The sequence below is a fragment of the Pelophylax lessonae genome (assembly GCF_965119305.1).
Source record: "Pelophylax lessonae genome assembly, chromosome: 4".
Classification (NCBI taxonomy): domain Eukaryota; kingdom Metazoa; phylum Chordata; class Amphibia; order Anura; family Ranidae; genus Pelophylax; species Pelophylax lessonae.
In genome coordinates, this window is record NC_138771.1 from 155601218 (window position 1) to 155625080 (window position 23863).

The 23863-nt window shown below is 47.1% G+C and overlaps 1 protein-coding gene across 2 annotated transcripts in view; it reads left to right on the top strand.

The window, feature by feature from the left end:
• The window catches only part of KLHDC10 (kelch domain containing 10), a 98441-nt gene extending 74809 nt beyond the window's left edge, over window positions 1–23632 (top strand). For both annotated transcript variants that reach the window (XM_082256425.1, XM_082256424.1), the window contains 4 exons: window positions 3153–3219; window positions 20450–20497; window positions 22675–22814; window positions 22926–23632. In XM_082256425.1, coding sequence (XP_082112551.1) covers window positions 3153–3219; window positions 20450–20497; window positions 22675–22814; window positions 22926–23135 — 465 coding nt within the window. In that variant the 3' untranslated portion in view covers window positions 23136–23632. The remainder of the gene's footprint in view (window positions 1–3152; window positions 3220–20449; window positions 20498–22674; window positions 22815–22925) is intronic.
• The last annotated feature ends 231 nt before the right edge of the window (window positions 23633–23863 follow it).

Here is a 23863-nt window from a genome sequence, read left to right on the forward strand (position 1 = left end):
TTCAGCGAAAAGGATGGATATATGTATGTATGTAATGTATATATGTGTATATGTATATGTATGTGTGTGTATATATATATATATAATATATATTAGTGTGTGTATATCTTTTTTTTTTTTTTTTTTTCCAATACGTTGTCTCACTGTCCTTCTCTGGTACCAGTAAAGTCCGTAAGGTTCTATAAATTTTATTCCATGGGTATATATTTTGGATGAGTTACCAGAATAGATATAGTCTATATTTTTTGATTAAGCCCACATATATGACTAGAGAGGAAAAGCTCAGCCTAGAAACTCACAGAAAACAGAGCATGGCCAAAATTGCCACCACCGCTGCAAAATCCCTAGCTGAATTGGGGATTTGAACAGGAGGGGGGAGATAGACCACAGCAGGCTCAACCAAGTTTTTTGCAGAATGCAGAAAACAAATCTCAGTGACTAATTATGAACAACATGTAATGCACCATTTATTGATTTATGATGTGGGTTTAGTAACACTTTAAAGTGACTTTCATGAGAGAAATAGCGAGCTGCCTTTGTAGGCCTCCCTTTGAAAATTGTGGATGCCTGGTTGCCCACTGCGCATGTGTGATCCACACGGCGCATTGTAAATGGTCCCCCAGTCTTCTGAGGCCTCTGACGTGTCCTAGAAGACTGCTGGGAGGGGTGTGGGGGACAGGAGAACCTCGGCTCGTATTGCCTAGGCGAAAGTGGGTACTGGTTAAAACCAGGTTCCCCCTCCCCCTCTCAAAAAAAAATCAAATGTCAGAAGAGCGGGAGAGGAGGCCTTAAAGCAGAACTTCCACTTTTGGATGGAGTTCTGCTTTAAGTATTTTCTATCTTCGACCTAGAACAAGCATGCTGCAAATGAGCATTAGAACTACTCCTCTCTCCACTGGTTACATCTCAGTGACTTAGACAGCATTGAATCAGCATGACAGCTTGAGAATGAACCTTTCTAAATGGGAGAGTTCAGCGATAGCTATCTCCATTGGTCACAAATGATGGTGTCCTTTGTTTTCAAGTTTAAAAAAAACAAACGTTTGAGTCATGTGCAAAACAAAAACCTAAGCAGTGTATACAAACAATATCAAAAAGCGTTGTTGCAGATACACAAGAAAAAACAGTTATTACAGTAGGTACATGAGATGTCAGCAGCTTATGCAACATACATAGAAGTATATATTGTCAAGGCAGTTAAGACTGTCATTACTTCAGAGTAACTAGGACGTGCACGTAGATGAGGCCTGAAGCCACCCGTCCCAAATTTTCTGGTATCTTTGCGGGCAACCTCCTATTGATGTAAATTTACCTTTTTGAAAGGCAGAGTGTTATTAATATCTCCTATCCAAGTGGCAAGTGTGGGAGGAGATGACTGGATCCATGTGCGGGCTATTCATTTCCTGGCACTGAACAAAGATTTGTGTAGGAAGCTAGCTGTGTATTCATCCATGTCCCCATCTGGGAATATCCCTAAGAGGCTTGTCTTGGGATCCAACGATATTGGAGTTCCCATTTGGTTATGGAGGAACTGCACCACCTGAGCCCAAAAACCCCGGATACAAGGGCAATGCCAGATAAGGTGACCGAGTTGCCAATGGTTAGCAAGCATTTGGGGCAAGTGGGATTCCGAGACGGGTCAAATCTGGCCATTCTATCAAGGGAAAGGTAAGCTCTATGAGTAATGTACACCTGAGTGAGCCTATCCGAGAGTTTCGGTGAGACCAGTGTGCATGTCTCCAGAGCATCACTCCATTCATCATGATCCAGTTCCACAGCATCACGCACCCAGGAGGCCCTAACACCGTAGGATAAACTGGAGGTAGCCGTATTAGTTGGCATATCATATAGTATAGAGATATGTTTATGCGGGTCCTGCCCCCTGACAACCTCAAATGTCGATGGACGTCAGTGTGGGATAATGATTGTTAAATTGTGTGCGAAGAGCATACCTGACCTGAAGGTAACGGAAAAGCATATGGTTGGGTAGGTGGAACTCCTCCCTTAGTTGGGTTAAAGTTTTGATGGCACCATTGTGCAACATATGAGATAGAAAATATATTCTCCACTAGCCACCCATAAGCCTGGGTCAGGAAGTTGAAGAAGTTCTGATAGGTGCCTGTTATACCAAAGGGGAGTCAGAGCATGCATCTCTGGACTGTTAGTTCTAGAGACCGCCAGGTCCCATATTCTCCTATAGTGAGCTGAGAAACCCCTACGATCAGAAGACCCAGGGGAGCCACCACTCCACGCAAGATGTCACAAACCGGGTGCGGGAATCGGGCACCCGAAGGGTGACATACCAGCGATGGATACCTATGGCGATCAAGTTTGTCAACATGGAAGAAATGTGATAGTTGGGCCTTTTCCAGAGATAAAACTATAATCCTGCCACTTTATAAAACTCTTTGGTCCGGCCACATCTGGAGTATTCTGTCCAGTTCTGGTCACCAGTCCTCAGAAGGGATGTACTGGAACTGGAGAGAGTTCAAAGATGGGCAACTAAACTAATTAGGGGATTGGAAGACCTTAATTTGCGAGGAGCGATTAGACAGACACCATTAACTTATTCTCCCTGGAGAAAAGACGCCTGAGAGGGGACATGATAGCGATTTACAAATACCTCAATGGCGATCCCAGCATAGGAAATAAAGTATTTAGTCTAAGAGAGTGTAAGAGGACATGTGGCCACACAATGAGATTAGAGGAGAAGCGGTTTAACCTCAAGCTACGTAGGGGGTTTTTCACTGTCAGGGCAGAAAGGATGTGGAACTCTCTTCCACAGTTGGCGGTATCAGTGGGGAGTATCAATACTTTTAAAAGACTATTGGACGTGCATCTCAAAGAACACAATATTCAGGGATATGGGAATTGAATATCGTCACTGACACACACACCCCTACACAGGTTGAACTGGATGGACTGTTGTCTTTATTCAACCTTAACTACTATGTTACTATATATAGATCTGCTAGGAGAGAAAAGCTTCTGGGAAGAAAACTTTACCACCTAGCATTTTTTTTTTTTCATGGTTTTAGCTTCACTTCTAGTATGTTTTTGTTTTATCCAATTTTGGTACCATACTGACCTAGCCTTTGCTTTTTTTTTCTTCCCCTTTTTCTTTGGTTTTATAACTGCTCATTTCAAAAAAGATCCACGCCTATAACTTTGAAACAAATACCTGGGAGGAAATTCCTACCAAACCACATGAAAATCTAGGTAGGTTTATTTTATTTTTTTGCTTTACTCTTCTACACATGTGTGCAGTTATGTAAGCAAACCGTAGAAGAAACAAATACAAGCTTGGTGTTCTAAACCAGACCATACCTCCTCACAGAACAGTATTCAGTAGCATTTGCATTTCTTTCAATGTCTCTAATGGTTAGTTTCTTTTGTGTGTTTGGTTACAAACTCTGTAGTGTTCACTTAAATTACTACTCAATACAAACGTTTTCCAGCTAGTCAGCACAAAACCCTGTCTAAACTTTTCAACAACTCTGCTCCAAAACAGAGGTTTTTGTTGCCACATCCCATCAAGGCGCTTTAAAGTATGCAGCTTTAAAACTCTCAAAAAAAAAAAAAAAAAAATCATGTATCTTTATGGTGGTCTGGCTGCACTAACTCACATTTTTATAACCCCCCCCCCCTTTTTTTTTTTTTTTTGACATCTAGTAGACTTATGTTTTACAGTTGGCTTTGAGCAGTGATGAAAACATGGCATTGAATTGGTTGATAGGCTAAACACCATCGTGTGGGGTGGTTTGGCCGGATATAAATGATCAGTTCAGAGATGACAATCGGGCTTTGATAAAGTGCAGTTTATGTGTGAAATGCATCAGCTGCTCATACCCTGCTTGTACATGTTGTGCTCCTACTGATTTTACATTGATAAAGACGTTTTGGATCTCAGCATTGGTGTGCAGTTAAAGTGAATAAAAATATTGTGTTACCTTCCCCGTGTCCTAAGACTAGCCATCCTTGGGAGTTTGCATTACACTCCTTGGATGGGGTTTAGAAGGATACACTTGACTACTACGAACTTGTTTTCGTAAGACGGACTTACTTCTTGTGATCACGGATAGCCCTTGAAGGGGGTTGCCTGTGTCTGCCGCGACCATATCTAGATGGACCAGTCAGACGGTGGTACAGGCTTATTCTATTAAGGGTCGGAATCCTCCGTTCCCTGTTGAGGCGCACTCTACTCGGGCACCTAGTGTCTCCTGGGTCTTCCGCCATCAGGCGTCAGCGATCCAGGTTTTCAAGGCGATGACTTGATCGTCGGTTCATACCTTTACAACATTTTATAAAGTTGATGTGATGGCATCGTCAGATGCTTCTTTTGGCCACAAGGTTCTGCAGGCCGCAATCTGAGGAGACTGTTGGTCTACCTCAAGGGTTTGTTGGTTGTTTCACTTAGGTCTCATCTTTTTGCTCGATGAGTTCTTGATGCTTCTGGTTGGCTCCGGTTGGGCCTTCTGGATTTTGATTTCTGTTATCCCACCCCTCATTTGTGGTACTGCTTTGGGACGTCCCGAGTTGTTATTAATCAACAAGGACTACGTCTGTCAATGAGCGACAGAGAAAAATGGATTTTTGTAAAATCTTACCGTAAAATCCTTTTCTCTTAAGCTCATTGACAGACGTAGTACCCGCCTCTCTGTTTTGGAGTTGGGTTGGGTTAAATTCTCTAAACACTGCTTTGTGACATAACTGATTTGCTGTAGCAGGAAGTGAGAGGATATACCCTCTGGGACTGCCCCTAGGGTGTGGCCAGAACGTTTTCTTTCCTGTCTAGTCCTACTCCTGTAGAGGGCAGTATAACCCGAGTTGTTGTTAATCAACGAGGACTACGTCTGTCAATGAGCTTAAGAGAAAAGGATTTTACGGTAAGATTTTACAAAAATCCATTTTTTCAGGACAAAAATACACTAAAATGGATTTTAGTACACACAGACACAAGAATACAAGAAAGTTTTTGGTTTATATAGAAGATGGTGTTGTGTTGAGTAAATACCAAAGCTGTTAAGCTTTAAAATTGTGTGCGCCCGTGAAATGGTAAACTGTAGTACCCAATATTGCCCTCAGAAGATGCTTTAAAAGGTTATGAATTGAGAGTAAACCGTGAATATTAGCCCTAGAATTATTGCTCTCAATCCAATATTTGCAGTAATACCTCACGTGTGGCCCAATTACTGTTTGAATACACGTGCATGCACTATGAACACACTTGAATGTGTGCCTGAGAAGATTGGTCATAGCTCCCCCCCCCTTTTTTTTTTCTGTGAAGTTCTTAAATCGGCAACCAGGCTGAGAAGCAGGCTAGATAATCTAGATCCAGTAGACGACAGACTGGCCATCGAGCATATGCAGACCCCTAGCTACGTGTGATGCCAGTCAGGGTAACGTCCCACTGGGACCCATATGACCTTGGTAGAAGGCGTGTTGTCTCAGAAGTGTTACCTACTACCCCTTCTGGACCCCTTCTGGGCTAGTAAGTAGTTGGCCCCCCAACCCACTTGGGCCATGGTGGCGGGCTTGCGGGTAGGGATGCACCGAATATTCGGCGGCCGAACATTATTTGGCCGAAAATAGAAAAAATAGCACTTTCGGTGTTCGGCCGAATAAGTCAAAAGGCCGAATAATTTTGTGCCGAACAATAGGGCTGAACGATAGTCGATATATCGGTCGGGGGGGATGGTGCGCCTCGAGACATTCGGATCTTGGAAATGGTGTTTGGGCACAAGGCGAGTAAAACATTGAGGATGATTCCTCCGCCACCAAGGAAGGGCACTGGCTGCACTCATTACCTCTATGCAGAGCATCCTTCAAATCGAGAATACTTCAGGGGGTTGCTGAGGTGGGTGTCCCCTTTGGTATAAACAAGCTGAACCAGAAACCGGTCAAAGTTAACCCCCCACCCTCTCTGGGTCCAGAACCAGGGCAGTCACACCCTGAAAGCAGATCCTAAATGGCACCGTGAAGAGCCTGTAGGCGAAAAGGGGGAGATGAAGAAGGGAAAGGTAAAAGGGGTAATGAACACACCGGTTTTTCCTTACCCCACCTATTTTCTAAATTTATTTACAAAGATTGGGAACATCCAAAGTGTCCTTTTGTAGACCCAAAACATTTCTGTTCATTACCCCTTTTACCTCTCCCTCCTTCATCTCCCCCTTCTCGCCTACAGGCTCTTCACAGTGCCATGTAGGATCTGCTTCCAGGGTGTCATTGCCCCGATTCTGGACCCAGAAAGGATGGGTGGGGGGAGGGAGGTTTACTTTGACCTGTTTTTGGTTCCAAAGAAAGAAGGGGTCTGACTGATTCTGGGCCTCAAGGCCTTAAATTGCTTTGTGCAGAAGTTCAAGATGGAATCTATCTGTTCTCTAGTGGCTTCACTTCATCAAAGGGGTTTCCTGGCCTCTATAGACATCAAGACGGCAAACTTACAAGTTCCCATCAGTGCTAGGCACCATGGGAGACAACCAGAACCAAGGTTCTGGCTCCGGTCCTAGCATTACTGAGACAGTGGGGAATTGCTGGGATAGGCTATCTGGACAAACTTCTTCTGTGAGTGAAGTCTCGTTTAGCACTGATGAACAATGTAGTGATCACCTTGCATACTCTGCAGCAGTTTGGCTGATTTCTGCACCTGGAATACCTGGGTCTGATTCTGGAGTCGCCGCAAGCCATGGTGCATCTGCAGCCAGACAAAATTGGAAAAATACCGATTGTGGTTTGCCTTCTGCTGTCCCGCCGGTGGTCTTCTCTGCAGTTATGCATACAGGTCCTGGGCCTCGTGGTAGACACCTTTTTTTAAGTGGTACCCTATGCACCGCTCCATACAAGGGTTTTGCAGAGAGAAATCCTGTGCAAATGGGACAAGTCTCGTATGTCCTGCAGACAAACAGATCTGCGTGGGATGAAGGTTAGGGCCTCTCTCCTCTGGTGGCTTTGATTTCCATCTCTGACTGTTAAAGTCGTTTAACAGTGTTCAGGACGTACACCAGCCTGTCTGGCTGGGAGGGGGTTTCTGGGTCAGAGGTCAGCTCAGGGTCATTGGATGGCAGAGGCTGCCTATCGCTGTTCTGGAGCTATGGGCAATAAGACTTTTTCCAGCCTATTGCATGGAACTTCTTCCCATGTGTCTGTGTCTGGTCAGGATCCAATGTGGAACAAGGAGCACAGCAGCACTGGAGGCCTCTTGTATTCTTCAGTGGGCGTAATTTCACATCCTGGCTCTGTCCATCGTTTACATTCCGGGCATGGAAAACTGACAGGCGTACTACCTCAGCCATCAAACTCAGGATCGTGGAGAGTGGTCACTGCCCCTGAACATTTTTCACCAGCATTGTCTAAGATGGGGGAACCACAGACGTGCATTTAATGGTGTTAAAACCCCAATAGGAAGGTGACAAGATTTGTGGCGAGGATGAAGGATACCTTGGTTGATGTGATGGACGCTTTGATGGCTTCCTCTGTGGGAAGATTTGTCCCAAGGGCCGATCTCCCACCCTGCTTTACGGTCGCTGTCTTTGATGACCTGGCTCTTGAAAGCCAGGTTCTGAGAGACAGAGGGTTGTCAAGTTCTGTCATTTCCACCATGCTGAAGGCATGTAAATACACCACTCGGAAGAGTTACTGTCCTACCTGGAAAGCCCCCATTTCTTGTCCCGTGGGCTTTTTTGCAGATGTCCAGCTTGTTAATGGACATCTGCACAGAATGTCAAATTATCTACTATTATATATAAAACAGAAGGGAAGTCCCAAGCTCCTCCATTGCCAGAGTGGAACCTGATTCTTGTTCTGTTGGTTCTTCAGAAGCTCCCCTTTTGAGAATATTATAGATCTTTCCTTGGTAACACACACTCTCTCCCAGAAGGTCACCTTTTTAGTTGCCGTCACTACCACACTTTACGTGTCTGAGCTGGCGGCCATGTCCTATAAGTCTCCCTATTTGGTTTTACACAGGGATAAGGTGGTTCTCTGTCCAAATCCCTCTTCCTTTCCGAAGGTGGTGTCCAATCTGAATGGGGCCATTTTTCTGTCTGCGCCTTTCACATCCTAAGGAGGTTGCGTTGCATTCTTTGAATGTGCTTTGAGCTGTTCGTGTGTATCTGCCTGCTATGGCCACCTCCCTGGAGGTCAGATTCTCTTTTTGTGATCGTGGATGGCCCAGATGGAGGGGTGGGCTTGTGACTACCAGGACTGGCCTGGCCGTTCGTGTTGGCCTTAAGCGGTGCTGTGTTCGTCCTTCTTACCTTTTTTTTTTTTTTTTTTTTTTTTTTTCTTCCCCCCCCCCCCCCTATTGTCCCAACTCCGGAAGGTGGTGCTATAACCCTATAGTCAAGAATAAAGATGAGCTGTGACCTTCAGTGAATTTTGTGGTAACAAAAAAGAGATGTGTACAGTACAATCCTAAAGTATCCAGACCCTCTTTACTTCTTTTCAATTTTATTGTTGCAGCTTGATACTACAGTTTAAATTAATTTTTCTCTTTCGTTCACTGACCCACAGCTTCAATTCTTCAGACCAGTGGGCTTGATGCAGTCTCTCTTCAGGAGAAGGACTAGGCGGAAACATTTTTGGTTACCACCCTGGGGCAGTCCTAGAAGGGTATACCATCACTTCCTGCTGTAGGACTCCAATGGATTTTTTTACTTTTTTTATTTTTTTTTTATTTTGTTCCTGTGTGAACTACAATCAACAGCCAGACTGGGTAACGCACTGGAAACCCTAGATCCTTATGGTCTTCCCAGTCTGGCCTGCAAGCATGAGGCAACTATTAGCTCCGCGCTAGGTTGGCCGGGACATAGCCCCACTGGACAGGAGCTGACTGGCGAGTGAAACACCTCATTAAGTCGCATAGCCCTGGTCACGACAGCAGTCACAACCAGAGTCGCAGCGTACCCCAGACTGCTGCACCCTGATTCCAAGATGGTGCGGTGGACTGCTGGGTGTAGCGCCATCCTGGAGACCGTGGTATGGTGAGTAGTGACCCCCCCCCCTCCTTTCCTGCAGAATTGCTGGGGTGGTCGCAGGCCCTCCCCCACCCAGGGATGACATGCCCTTCCTGCGTCCTTCCTCCCCCCTTCTGTTTTCCCCCTTCTCCTTTGCGGGGTTCCCCCCTGAGCAGATGCCCTCATCTGTCCCCTTTCCCCCCCCCCCCCCCGGCCCCTTTTGGGAGCATGGTGGAATTTGGGTAGGGGGGCTGCATGGTGCTTGGCCGGCGGAGCGATGGGTGATGCCGCTGCTGGCCCCTGTAGGTGGTGTCTGTACCTGGGTGCTGCGGGGGGGGGGGGGTCTGTAAAATTTTCCCTGGGGGTCCAGTGATTCAGTTTAACCCTTAGTGGTCATGAAGCCTATGGAGTGCGTTTTCACCACTCGATCCACTCCTGGAAGCTGCAGGACCCTCTGGGTCTCAGGCTGCCCTGGTGGGCCATGATGGCAGCCCTGCAGTCGCTGGTAGCCAAAGTAGATATGGCCCTGCAAAGAAGACTTGGCAAGAAGCGCCCCCCGCCTTCACCTGTATCCTCTGCTTCCTCAGATTCTGAGGTGGATTTGGCCTCCGCAGACTAGAGTCAGCCCACTGGGTCTGCATGCATGCGCACTGAGTGCTCTAATAGTGAAGATGAGTCCTCGTCCTCCGCAGCCGTACATGAAAAAGCGCTGGTGGAAGCCCTAATTGTTACATAGTTACATAGTTACATAGTAGGTGAGGTTGAATGAAGACAATAGTCCATCCAGTTCAACCTGTGTAGGTGTGTGTGACTAATCATCTAACATAGCCCTCAATCTCCTGATCCTTGAGATGTAAGTCTAAGAGTCTTTTGAAAGTCACCATACTACCCGCAGAAACCACCTCTTGTGGTAGACAATTCCACAATCTTGTAGCCCTAACAGTAAAGAACCCCCCACGTTGCCTGAGGTTAAAAAGCTTCTCCTCTAATCGCATTGTATGTCCTCGAGTCCTCATGCAATTCCTTCGAATGAACAGCTTTTCTTCTAAGCTGAGATCCCCATTAAGATATTTATAAATTGCTATCATGTCCCCTCTCAGACGTCTTTTCTCCAGGGAAAATAAATCGAGCGATTGCAGCCGCTCTTCATAGGTAAGGTCCTCCAACCCCCTAATCAGTTTAGTTGCCCTTCTCTGGACTTTCTCCAGCTCCAACACATCCCTCCTGAGGACTGGCGACCAGAACTGGACAGAATACTCCAGATGCGGTCGGACCAGAGTTTTATAAAGTGGAAGGATTATAGTCTTATCTCTGGAATACATCCCTTTCTTTATGCATGCTAATATTCTGTTGGCTTTGGAAGCTGCCGCTTGGCATTGCATGCTGTTGCCTAATCTATCATCAACTAAGACTCCCAGATCTTTCTCCATTTTTGATTCCCCCAAGGGTTCCCCTCCTAACGTGTATTGTGTTTTTATGTTTTTGGTCCCCAAGTGCAAAACCTTACACTTCTCCACATTAAACCTCATTTGCCATGTCGTTGCCCACTCCGTAATTTTGTCCAGGTCATTCTGTAGGATATCTGCTTCATGCTGTGCAGTTATTGCCCTGGCCAATTTTGTGTCATCTGCAAAAACTGATAACGAACTACTGATCCCTTCCTCAATGCTGTTTATGAATAAATTGAACAAGGTTGGTCCCAGGACTGAGCCCTGGGGCACCCCGCTTACTACCTCAGACCAGTCTGAGTATGCGCTGTTTATTACTACCCTTTGGACACGGCCTTTTAGCCAATTCCGTATCCAAGAGCAAACCCTGCTGTCGATACCTGCAGACCTTATTTTATAAATTAAGCGCTTGTGGGGAACTGTATCAAACGCCTTAGCGTGTCTGTGTCAGTGCGGGAAACCTTAAAGTTGGAGTACTCAGCTGAGTCAGTGACGCCGGTGCAGTTTGGCACCCTCAAATAGTCCAAGGAGACCAAAGTGTTTTCCCTTTCCTGCCTATTTTGACAAGATTGTCACTAGTACGTAAGGTTCCCCGAAACGCATGGTTTGAATACCTAAGCGTTTTTCTAGGCCATATCACTTTTGAGGGAGGGTAAAGAGCCGCGCTAGTTAAAAAAATAAATAAATAAATGAATAGGTGACCGGCCTGAGACCAGCACCTCCCAACTGGAAAGATTCAATTAAAATTAATTCAAACAGGGCAGCCAGCACAATTAAGTTATGATAGATCCACAAATAAACAATAATATAAAAAAAGTGCAGCGCCTAAAGGATGGTAAAAATGTGCTAAATAGGTAAACCAATAAACACATTAATAAATCATCACAGTAAATGAGCATATAGTGCAACTCTCATGAAAGAGTCCATTTGATGGAAACGCAAAAGAAGACAGCCACTGACGTGGTAAAACAGTCTATCAATAACTTGATGTGAACAGAGGAAGTGAAGAAAGGAAGCCGCTCCCAACACAGGATAATGATCCACCACTGTGCTTGATGTATGTGCACTCTTACCAGACTGAGTGGACCCTCAAATTAATGAGCGGTCAAGCAGGCGTGTGAAATCTCTCTCGTGGCAGGACAGCATATAGGGAGCTAATCTTCAGTACATCCACTTCCCGAGTACGTTCAAAAAGCCATGGAAATTAACCCCTTCTGGCATTTTCTAGGTCACCAAACCTCCGGTATATACCTGTCAAGGCCTGCAAGGACAGAAACTATTATCTATTGTATCCCAACAATCCCTTCAACTGACTGTCCTTCAGTTGAGGCTCTGGGCACCATCAAGGGCCAGATTTCTGCCTTGTCTATTTTTTTTTTTTTCCCCAAAGGCCGTTGGTGGCAAAGTTCTTGGTTCACACTTTTGTGCAGGGAGTTCGCTATCTGGCTATTCTGGTGCGATCCCTGAAACCTCCGTGGGATCTCAATTTGGGTCTGTCGGTGCTTCAAAGGCCTCCCTTTGAAAATATTTTATAAAATTCCACTGCTCACTCTGTTGCAGAAGGTGGCTTTTTTAGTAGCTATTCTGCACGCCCCGTGTTGGAAATGGCTGCGTTGTCCTGTCGGTCACCTTACTTGGTGATTCATAGGGGTAAAGTGCTGTTGCGACCCTGTCAGGCGTTCCTTCCTAAGGTTGTCTTGGGGTTTCATTTCAATGAAGACATTGTGCTACTTTCCCTATGTCCTAAGCCTACACATCCTAAGGAAATTGCCTTCCATTCTTTAGATGTGGTAAGGGCAATTCGGGTTTACCTGGCGATGACTGAACCGATTTAGAAAATCTTGATTCTTTGTTCTTGCGGATGAACCTCGTAAGGGGCAGGCCCTATCTGCTGCAACCATTTCCAAGTGGATCAGGCACATGGTGGTGCAGGCCTACTCACTCCATTAGGAGTCAGGTTCCTCCTTTCCCTGTTAAAGCGCATTCTACGAGGGCGCTTGGTGCCTCCTGGGCCTTTTTGTTATCAGGTGTCAGTGGTTTAGTTGTGCAAGGAGGCTACGTAGTCTGTACACACACTCACAACATTTTATAAGGTGGATGTACTTGCATGTTCGGATGCGGTGTTTGGCCGCAAAGTTTTGCAGGCTGCGGTTGCAGAGGCTTCTGCTTCTTGAGGGTGAAAATGTTTTCCTGGTGGTGAGCTCATGCTACCTGGTTGGCTAGGTTTAGCCTTGTTGGGAATTCTGCGTTTGCGGTGTTTTTTCCCATCCCTCATGTTGACACTGCTTTGGGACATCCCCACTGGTCTGAAGAATTGAAGCTGTGTCTGTCAGTGAACAAAAAGGAAAACTGGATTTTTGTCTTACCGTAAAATCCTTTTCTCAGAGGTTTATTGACACACAGCACCTGCCCCTCTGTTTGGAGTTTAGTTCATTGTTCTTCTGACACTGCTTGTTACAACTGGAGTCCTACCGCAGGAAGTGATGGTATACCCTCTGGGACTGCCCCATGGGCATAACCAAAGAGGTTTCCGCCTAGTACAACTCCTGAAGAGACAGCATAAAGCCCACTGGTCTGAAGAATTGAAGCTGTGTCGTTGGGTGAACCTCAGAGAAAAGGATTTTACGGTAAGAAAAAAAAAAGTTTTATTAAAAAGAAAAAACTGAAATATTACATGTACTAAAGTATTCAGACTTTCCAGTCTTTTCGGGTAGGATGCGACAAGCTTTGCACATCTGATTTGGGGGATTTTCTGCCATTCTTCCATGCAAATCCTCTCAAGCCCAGTCAGGGTGGATGATGAACAGCCATTTATTCCATAGGGTTCAAGTCAGGCCTCTGGCTGAGCCACTCTAGGACATTAAGTTGTTCCTAAGCCACTCATTGTCTTGTCTGTGTGCTTAGGATCATTGTCATGTTGGAAGGTGAACCTTAAACCTGAGCTCCAGAGCGCTGTGGAACATGTTTTCATTGAGGATATATCTGTATGTTGCTACATGCAGTTTTCCGTTGACCCTAAGCAATCTCCCAGTCCCTGCTGCTGAAAAACACCTCCACACCATAATGGCGCCACCATGCTTCACTGTTGGATGGTATTGGGCAGGTAAAGAGCGGTGACTTGTTTCCTCCAGACATAACGTGTTTGCAGCCAAACAGTTCAATCTTGATTTCATCAGACCAGACTGGGAGTCCTTCAGGTGCCTTTTTGCAAACTCCAAGTGGGCTTTTATGTGTTTGGCACTGAGAGGCTTCTGTGGAGAACTGAGAGGCTGCAGTGATGGTTTTCCTTCTGGAACTTTGTTCCATCTCCACACAGGATCTGTAGAGCTCAGAGTGACCATCGAGTTCTTGGTCACTTATTACTAAAGGCCCTTCTCCCCTTATTGGTCAGTCCTGGTTGTGCCAAACTTCTTCCATTTGAGATTAATGGAGGCCACTGTGCTCTTAGAAACCTTCAGTTTAGGATAATTTTTTTTTTTTCGTAGCCTTCCCCGGATTTTTTTTTTTGCAATAATCCTGTCTCTGAGCTCTGCAGGCAGTTCCTTTTTGATCTCGTGGCTTTTGCTTGGATATGGTATGCATTGTCAGCTGTGAGGCCTTTTTATAGAGAGGTGTCCGCCCTTCCAAATCCTGTCCAATCAATTGAATTTTTCACAGGTGGACTCCAATCAAGGTGTAGAAACCTCTTTTCTCTTACGTCCTCCGACAGTCGCCGCCTCTTCATATTCGTCACATATGGGGTATTAGACTTTGCTCCGAAGGAGTAGCTAGGCAGCAGAATATGTTAACATTAAAGCTTTTAACATATCCCACCCTCAAGCGGTGGTCCCCTCAGTCAATACCCTCCTACTTCCTGCAACCATATCTCAGTTTTAATGTCTAGCTTGTCAGGAGTGGCTGGCTCTCTCTGTGCTGGGGCTTTGTGCCCCAGACTCTTTCTTCTTTTTTGATTTTTTTGTTTGAGTTTTCTCTCTACCTTTACTCAGCTGTTCTTTTGGTCAGCGTTAGTTAGTTCTTCGGATGAAGAGGATCATGCGGGCTGGGTCTCAGGCTGATCCCCCTGGTCGCAGGTTGTGGGTCAGTGGCTTCCCAGCCTGCCATCGAGCGTTCAGCCAGGTAACGCTCCTGGCACAGTGAACGACCCATCCCTGTTCGGTGCAGGGATGATTGGTGAGGTGGCTACCTCACTGGACGCTGTGCGGTTTCTTAACCCTCATTCTGTGCGTCTTGTATGCGACTCTCCCTGCCTCATGTGCAGCGGCTTGTTCACCTGTGCGGGTCCCCCACGCCACTGTGAGGTAAGTGTATTTATGTGGGGACCTGTCTGTCTGGGGGGGTGTCAGTCTGGGACTGTGTAACCTGCCTCTATTCACACTGTTTGTCTCCCTATCTCTCGGCTGCATGCTGTGGGCTGCAAGGGGGGGGGGGAGCTGTGTGACACTGTGTGTGTCAGCCTTGTCAGTGTGAGAAGCTGTGTGCTGTGGGGCATGTTTTGTGGCATGTTTGGGCATTATACAGCGATCGCTGCGGCGATCTGACATGTTTTTTTATATGGAGACGTGTGCATTACTGTACTGTGGAGCGGCGGTTTCGGCGCCAAACGGCGCCATTTTGCCTACACTCGCTCCGGCCGCATGTTCTACATGCATGGCGGCCATTTTCTTGTAGCCTCCCATAGGCTTTCATAGAGCGCCCTGGCAGCATCACTTCCTCTTCTCCAGGAACACCGATCGAGGCAGCAGCAGCGGCGAGGGTCTCCTCAGGTTTTATCCTTCCTATCCTTTGCCTGTGTCAGTTTTATTGTCCCTGTGGGGGTCTCATTGTGCTTGTGTTGTAGTGCGGTGGGCTGCGCTCGCCGCGCGTGTTAAAGGGGCAGTTAACCCTTTATTATCCGGCATTTGTTGTTGGGGCAATGGATTCTCAGGAGGGCAAATTTCCTACCGCCTTGGTGGAAAGCCAGGGGACCGCTGTTTCCCTCCCAGGGGGGGATTTAGCCACTATTGTGGCTGGCCTTGCTGCTCAGGTGCAGATGCTGGTGGCTGCTCAATCTACTAAAAGACCCAGAGTTGCTCTTTCCTCTGATTCTGAGGGTGAAGGTGATGGGGTTGTTATGGCGGGGGCCTCCTTATCGGGGTCCCGCTCCTCCCTGGATCTAGTGGGGTCCGAGGTGGAGGCTGAAGTTGAAGGGGTTGATAATTCTCCCCCTGGCTCGCCTGAAGAGCTTGCAATCATGGATGAATTGATTGCTTCCATAAAACAAACGCTGCGTTTGCAGGATGAGGTGTGTCCCCCCGCTGCCTTGGCGGCTTATGGGACGCAGAGAAAACGCAGGACGCCGCAGGTTTTTCCCTGCAATGATGATTTTCAGCGCGCTGTTAAGGAACAATGGCGCAATCTGCGCAAACCTTTTGCTGTACCAAGTAGGTTCAAGCTGCGTTATCCTTTCTCGCCTTCCACTGATGACAGGTGGTGTGTGCCACCCCCAGTGGATCACGCAATTGCGGTTTTAAACAAATCCACTGCGATTCCTGCAGAGGATTCCCCGGTGTTCCGTGATGCCACGGATAGGAGATTGGAGTCTCTTGCCCGTCATACTTATTCTGTTACGGGTTCTATGCTTAAGGCTCTGTTTGCCTCTCTCATGGTGGCCCAGGTGGACGCAGATGCTTCGGCGTGTCCTAGTGGCCGATTCGGCCTCGCCGGCGACCCTGGATATGGTGGATCAAATCCACCAGGGTGTCATGTATCTGTGTGATGCGGACTTGGACTTAGTCCCATTGGCTGCACGTGTACACAGCGTGGCGGTGTTGTCTCGCCGCCTGGTTTGGTTGAAATGTTGGTCGGTGGACCAGTCTTCACGTAAGACCTTAGCCAATCTGCCTTATGATGGGTCTCGCCTTTTTGGGGAGTCCTTGGATGTGTTGATTAAGGGGATCACCGGAGGTAAGAGCACTCTCTTGCCCCATTTCCCCAAGGCTAAGGGGGCTTCTGGGAAGAAGCATGCTAATTTTCGGCCCCCTCAGGGGTCCTTTCGTGCCTTTCGGTCGCATTACAAGGGCAAACCGTTCAAAGGTCAAGGCTCTCAGAAGAAGCCCTGGTCTGGAAAACAGAAGTCCGGTCAATCCGGATCCGCAGCCCATAACAGTGCAGCCTGAAGGGGCGCCCTCACCCAGTTTTGGGGTGGGGGGACGCTTGCTCGTTTTTCTTCAGCCCTGGTTGGCCCGCGTGCGGGACAGATGGGTTCAGGAGATCGTTCGATCTGGTTACAAGATCGAGTTTCTCTCTCGGCCGGAGAGCAGATTTTTTCCCTCAAATCTTCAACTGTCTCCAGAGCGTTTACGGGACCTGCACCTGGCGGTGCGGGACCTGAGGGCTCAGGGAGTGGTAGTTCCGGTGCCTCATCGGGACAGATTTCGGGGGTTTTATTCCAATCTGTTCACCGTGCCCAGAAAGGAGGGCAAGGTTCGTCCAATTCTGGACTTGAAGGCTCTGAACCGCTCTGTGCGGGTTCGCAAGTTCCGCATGGAATCCCTGCGGTCGGTGGTGGCTGCCCTGGTTCCGGGGGAATTCATGGGCTCCATCGATTTGAAGGATGCGTATCTTCACATCCCCATTTTCGAGGGTCACCAGAGGTACCTTCGATTTGCCTTTGCGGAGGATCACTACCAGTTCGTGGCGTTGCCTTTTGGTCTCGCCTCGGCTCCGCGGGTCTTCACCAAGGTGCTTGCACCGGTTCTGGCATTATTGAGGGCCCAGGGCATTTCTGTCCTGGGGTATCTGGACAACATTCTGGTTCGGTCTGCGACCAGCCAGGGTCTGGAGAAGGACCTGTCTGTCACGATGCAAACTCTGCAGGAGTTTGGTTGGACGATAAATTTTCCAAAGTCGACACTGAGTCCGTCGGTTCGTCTTCCCTACCTGGGAATGATTCTGGACTCGGTGCAGGCGAAGGTCTTCCTGCCGGAAGACAAACTCAGAACTCTTCAGGAGGAAGTCAGGTCCCTCAGGGACGTTCCGCACTCGTCTCTGCGGACATGCATGAGATGTCTGGGATTGATGGTCTTGGCCTTCGAGGCGATTCCCTTCGCCCAGTTTCACACGCGGGGTCTCCAAGCGGAGATCCTGTCCATGTGGGACAGGCGATCTCAATCTCTGGATCTTCAACTCTCGTTGAGTCATCGCACCAGAAGAGACCTTCTGTGGTGGCTCCAGTCCCCGATGGTGTCCGGGGGCAAGTCGTTTCGTCCTATCTCGTGGACGGTGATCACCACGGATGCCAGCCTGTCGGGCTGGGGTGGTGTTCTGGGCGTTCTGTCCGCCCAGGGAACTTGGTCGGAGAGGGAGTCTTCCCTTCCGATCAACATTCTGGAATTGCGTGCGATAAATCTCTGTCTTCATCGCTGGACGGACCGGCTGCAGGGCTGCCCGGTTCGGGTGCAGACGGACAATGCCACGGCGGTGGCCTACATCAACCACCAAGGGGGCACCAGGAGTGCCCGAGCGGCTCGAGAAGTGGCCGACATTCTGTCTTGGGCCGAGACTCATGTCCCGGCGATAACGGCGGTTCACATTCCAGGGGTGGAGAACTGGCAGGCGGACTATCTGAGTCGCCAGACCCTGGATCAGGGGGAATGGTCTCTCCACCCGACTGTCTTCCAGATGTTGTGCGCGAAGTGGGGTCTTCCAGATGTGGACCTGTTCGCGTCTCGTCTCAACTACAAGGTGAGAAGGTTCGTGGCAAGGACGCGCGACCCTCGGGCAGACGCGTTGGACGCGTTAGTGGCCCCGTGGCATCAGTACAGGCTGATGTACGCGTTTCCACCGATTCAGTTGCTGTCCAGGTTCCTTCGCAGGTTACACTCGGAACGCAGCACGGTGATTCTTGTGGCACCGGACTGGCCTCGCCGGTCCTGGTACGCAGACCTCGTGAATCTGGCGGTCGGCCCCGTGGCGTCTGCCTCTTCGAGACGATCTCCTGTCTCAAGGACCGATATACCATCCTGCTTTACAGTCTCTGGCTTTGACGGCCTGGCTGTTGAGACCGAGGTCCTGAAGGAGAAGGGTCTCTCCCCAGAGGTCGTTCATACTTTGATCAACGCGAGGAAGTCTTCCTCGGGGAAGGTTTATTACCGTACTTGGAAGGCCTATTTTGCCTGGTGTGAGTCCAGGGGGTTTTCACCCCGCACGTACTCTGTTTCCCGAGTGCTGTCCTTCCTTCAAACGGGTGTCGATCAGCGTTTGGCGCTGGCTACGATTAAGGGTCAGGTGTCTGCGCTGGCCGTTCTGTTTCAACGTCCCGTGGCTTCCAACTCCTTGGTTGGCACTTTTGTTCAGGGTGTGCGGCATCTGGTTCCTCCTAGGAGGGATCCTTTGCCCCCTTGGGACTTGAATCTCGTTCTGTCTGTGTTGCAACGTGCTCCTTTTGAACAGATCAGGGAGATCTCGTTGTCTATGTTGTCCAAAAAGGTCGCCTTTTTGGTGGCGATCACTTCGGCTCGCAGAGTGTCGGAGCTGGCAGCTTTATCCTGCAAGTCTCCGTATCTGGTTGTTCATTTGGATAAGGTGGTCTTGCGACCTAATACTTCTTTTCTTCCGAAAAGAGTTTCGGAATTCCATCTTAATGAGGATATTGTCTTGCCTTCGCTGTGCGCGAAGCCTAAACATCCAAAGGAGGTGAGATTACACTCTCTGGATGTTGTTCGGGCGATAAGGGTTTACCTTAAATCGACTGAGTCTTTTCGAAAGATGGATTCCTTGTTTGTTCTTCCAGAGGGTCCTCGGAAGGGCATGGCGGCGTCGGCCTCTACCATCGCCAAATGGATCAGGCAGACCATTGAACAGGCCTATGCCTTGCAGGGGAAGGTTCCCCCTGTGCCTGTGAAGGCGCACTCTACTAGATCTCTGAGTACGTCTTGGGCCTGTCGTCATGGGGCTTCTGTAGCCCAGGTGTGTAAGGCGGCGACTTGGTCGACCGTACACACTTTCACAAAATTCTACAAAGTAGATGTTCAGGCATCGGCGGATGCTTCCTTTGGCCGCAAGGTTCTTAGTGCGGCAATTCCCTAGGGTCCCTTATTGGGGACCTCTGGCTGTTGGGATAAGTTTTTTTTATCCCATGGTTATTTGTCTTTTCCTGGGTTGTTGCTCCTGTTGAGCACTTGTTTTTTCCTGTTGCCCAGCTGGTTTCCTTCCTTTGGTAAGGTTCCTTTCTTTGATGCGGAGACTGCGTTGCCTTTTCGGCGCGGATGCGTTTCCCACCCCTCATGTTTGCACTGCTTTGGGACGTCCCCATATGTGACGAATATGAAGAGGCGGCGACTGTCGGAGGACGTAAGAGAAAACGGAATTTTTGTAAAATCTTACCTGTAAAATTCCTTTCTCTGAGTCCTCCGACAGTCGCCGCCCCCGCCCCTCTTTTGGGGTTTGGTTGTATACTCTACTGCTATTCCACTAAAACTGAGATATGGTTGCAGGAAGTAGGAGGGTATTGACTGAGGGGACCACCCATTGAGGGTGGGATATGTTAAAAGCTTTAATGTTAACATATTCTGTTGCCTAGCTACTCCTTCGGAGCAAAGTCTAATACCCCATATGTGACGAATATGAAGAGGCGGCGACTGTCGGAGGACTCAGAGAAAGGAATTTTACAGGTAAGATTTTACAAAAATTCCGTTATTAATGATCAAGAGAAATGGGAGGCACCTGAGCTAAATTTCAGGTGTTGTTGCAAAGGGTCTGAGTATTTATGCCAATGTGATATTTTAGTTTGTCCTTTTTCATGCATTTTGCAAATGTTTCCTAAAATTCTGTTTTCACGGTCATGGAGTACTGTGTGTAAATTAATGAGAAAAAAAAATGAATTTAAACAACTGTAGTATCAGGCTGCAACATGGCAAAATTGAAAAAAAGTGAAGGGGGTCTGAATACTTTAACAATGCCCTGGAAGTAGTAGCAGCCTGCTTATGACGGGAATGATTTTATTTATTAATGCTAGATCAGCTTTAATGTTGCAAAGGAGTTCTAAATACTGTTTTCTGTATTTTTCAGGTTTTCCAGCTGCCAGAAGATGTCATAGTTGTGTCCAAATAAAACATGGTGAGTTTTTGATTTTACACACGTCAGTAATAAAGGGGAGGCAATCAGACCAACCTGCTAGTAATCGGCATTAAAAAGAACCTATTGTCAGACCATGAATTAAAAAAATAAATAAATACCATATAATATAATTGCAAGTAACATCATTTTTGCATGCTGTTTTACCTGTAAAAACCTACATTGTTTAGACCCCTATAAGCCCTGAAACTGTTGCGATCTTGGATGTGATTCAGTAGCCCCAGCAGACTTCGAACTCACTAAAGTGACACTAGTACATATAGTATTCCTCTTCACTGCTTCCTTGGCAGCTACATAAAACATTGCGAGGAAGGGCAGAGGAGCTGGGTCAACACAGACAGTAATTCGACACTCAAGAGGAGGAGGGGTCTGACACGCTAAGCAGGGGGAGGCTGTGCTAAGACAATCTTCTGAAGTCAATTTTTTTGCAAATTCAAAGGCACATTGCATTTGGGGGAAAAAAAAGGATAATTGAAAGAAAATTACTGCAAGTAAGCCTTTTTAATACTTGTTTTTCTGTGCTTTTACCTGCAATTTTAGGTTTGGGACATGGTCTCTTTAATGTTACCGCTAAACAATTGTTTGCTTTGTAGAACTAATGAGACCATTTTTGGTTAGCATGCAGTGGGGGAAGGATTAGACAAAAAAAAAGGGATAAAAGCGCTCTGCCTGAGCAGAATATAAAACGGCAGTTCATCATAGGTTAAAATAAAAAAAGTTTATTTAACAAGCCACTGCAGGTAGGGGTCACCTGTGTGCCGCCAAGAACAGTACCTGGGGGAGACCGCTGCATTTGTGATGGAATATTCCAAGGACTCATGTGGTGACCAATCCGAATATCGGAAAGGAAAGGATGCCGATGCCATGTGTATGTGGGGAGAAGTCTTATCTCTCACAAGCCAGTGGGGGACCCTGTGTTCGGGACAAGCTCTTGGGAAGTCAAGTGCAGCTGCTCAGGGCCCCCTGGAGGACAGACCGCCAGTATCTTCAGGGCTCCCGTGTAATCCACGAGTGAAGCCGCGCACTACATGTTTCAGGGCCACGCCCCTTTGTCAGGTCAGAAACATGTAGTCCTACAGCTGATGTCTTTTCCATTCCAGCCACACCTAGGTCGGCCCAGTACTACACCTCCCTGCTGCCCACACACCACTGCCACTTGAGTTTAGTTCCACCAGACCCGTGATGTAATTTCCAGGCGATGTGCGCTGCTTCACTCGTGGATTACACAGCAGCCCTGCCTACACTGTCGGTCTGTCCTCCGGGTGTGCCCTGAGTGGCTGCACTTGACTTCCATAGGGCATGTCCTGAACACAGGGTCCTCCACCGGCTTGTGAGAGGCAAGACTTCTCCCCGCATACACGCGGCATCCTTTCCTTCCCCATATTCGGATTGGTCACTACATGAGTCCAGGGAATATTCCATCACACATGCAGCGGCCTCCACCAAGTACTGTTCTTGGCGACCAAGTGTTTTGTGTACACAGGTGACCCGTACCTTCAGTGGCTTGTTTAATAAACTGTTTTTATTTTCACCTATGATGAAATGGCGTTTTATATTCTGCTCAGAAACAGCGCTTTTTATTCCTTTTTTGTTGTCTATGCTGAACTCAATGGTTTTGATTTGGGGTCAGCAGCGACCTGTCAGCAGTTCTATACTCTTCCAGTTGCACAGCTCCTTAGTGCCTGGCTTTCTCATTTGTTTTCATGGGGAAGGATTAGGACTTCTGTAAAGATTTTTTTTGTATTCCTATTGGGGAAATTTCCCTCCTAGAAATTCACTAGTGAGACTGGAAGTGTGGGCTTATCACCCAAATGGGATACATACAGCAATGCAATTTGGTCTAATGAATAAACTAGGTTTAAAAATGTTTGCATTTATATCACTGTATACAGATCCTATGATGCAATCAAAATTTGAATGTCTGTCCTCTTGGCTCCAGTGAATAACTGTAGAAATCGAAGCGAATGTGATGTTTGTCTTGCTGCCCTCCTCTATAGTGTTAGATCTAGTTACACTACAAACACAAATAATGCAATTTGGGCTGCCGCAACCTGACCTTTTGGTTCATTAAAAAAATATTTTTTTTACCATATTTTTCAGGTGGGGTTTACTGTGAAATCCATTTAACATTTTGGTAAATTTATCTTCTTACTTTTTAGAAGTGTTTATTTGTGGTGGTTACAATGGAGAGGTGATCTTGGGGGATCTATGGAAGCTAAACTTGCTGACATTTCAATGGACAAAGCTTCCTGCTATGATGCCTGAGCCAGCATACTTCCACTGTGCAGCAGTTACCCCGGTAGGTCTCTCTTAATGTCCGTTTTTTTTTTTTTCTACTGATTTACCTAATGTGTCATATCATATGCAGCGAGAGTCATTTTGTATGTCACTTTTTGTTTTTATATTCTAGGCTGGCTGTATGTATATCCATGGAGGAGTAGTTAATATCCAACAAAACAAGCGGACTGGATCCTTGTTTAAAATCTGGCTGGTAGTCCCCAGTCTTTTAGAACTGTGTTGGGAGAACTTGCTGAAATATTTCCCCCAGCTTGCTCACCTTCCCACCAATCAGCTTCTACAGCTCGGACTGTCACAGGGGCTTATTGAGAGGTTAAAATAAAGAAGCCGCATGCTCCTCTGTTTTGCCTATGGAGTTCTGTGATGAATTAGGGGCTCTCCTCAGAAGCCCGCTGCTAACAAGATCTGGATGCCTGGACCTTACTCAATATCTGTGGCCTTCGATCCTTTTCACGTTTTAACTAGACCAGCGCATAAACCAGTCATTTTAAGTTGCTGCCTTTACTGGCCATCGTGACTTTTTATTCAAAGAGAACTTGGACTGTTGAAACCTCAACTTGTACTTTTAAATATTTAACTTATTTTTCTTTGTTTTACATGAAAAATCATCCTGCTTTAGCCTTGATCCTTGTAAACATGTTCTTATCAATCTCACTGTGGCTGCATAGCATAAGGACCGTTGGTCATGGCTGCTCCAGCAGACTGACAAAATGCTTCATGCTGCAGGTGTGCGATTCATGCCAAATCATAACTATAGTGTTCATTCAGACAGTCAACCCCCAGCCTGGGACTCATTAATCATGGTGGTTTAAAACAAAATCTATTATCTTTATGGACAAAGCCTGTCAGTTTGTGGTAGAGATTGTATTTTGGCTACATCAGAAGAGTGAATGTACAAGGTGATACTTGGAGAATGGAAACTGAGTCTTTGGTCACCTGGTTCTGCAGGAATGCCATGCCCATGCTGCCTATTATCATTTTATAGCCGACACTACAGATTGTTTGTCAGTCTATCTACACCACTGGCTAAAGTTGCTCTCAGAAATAAGG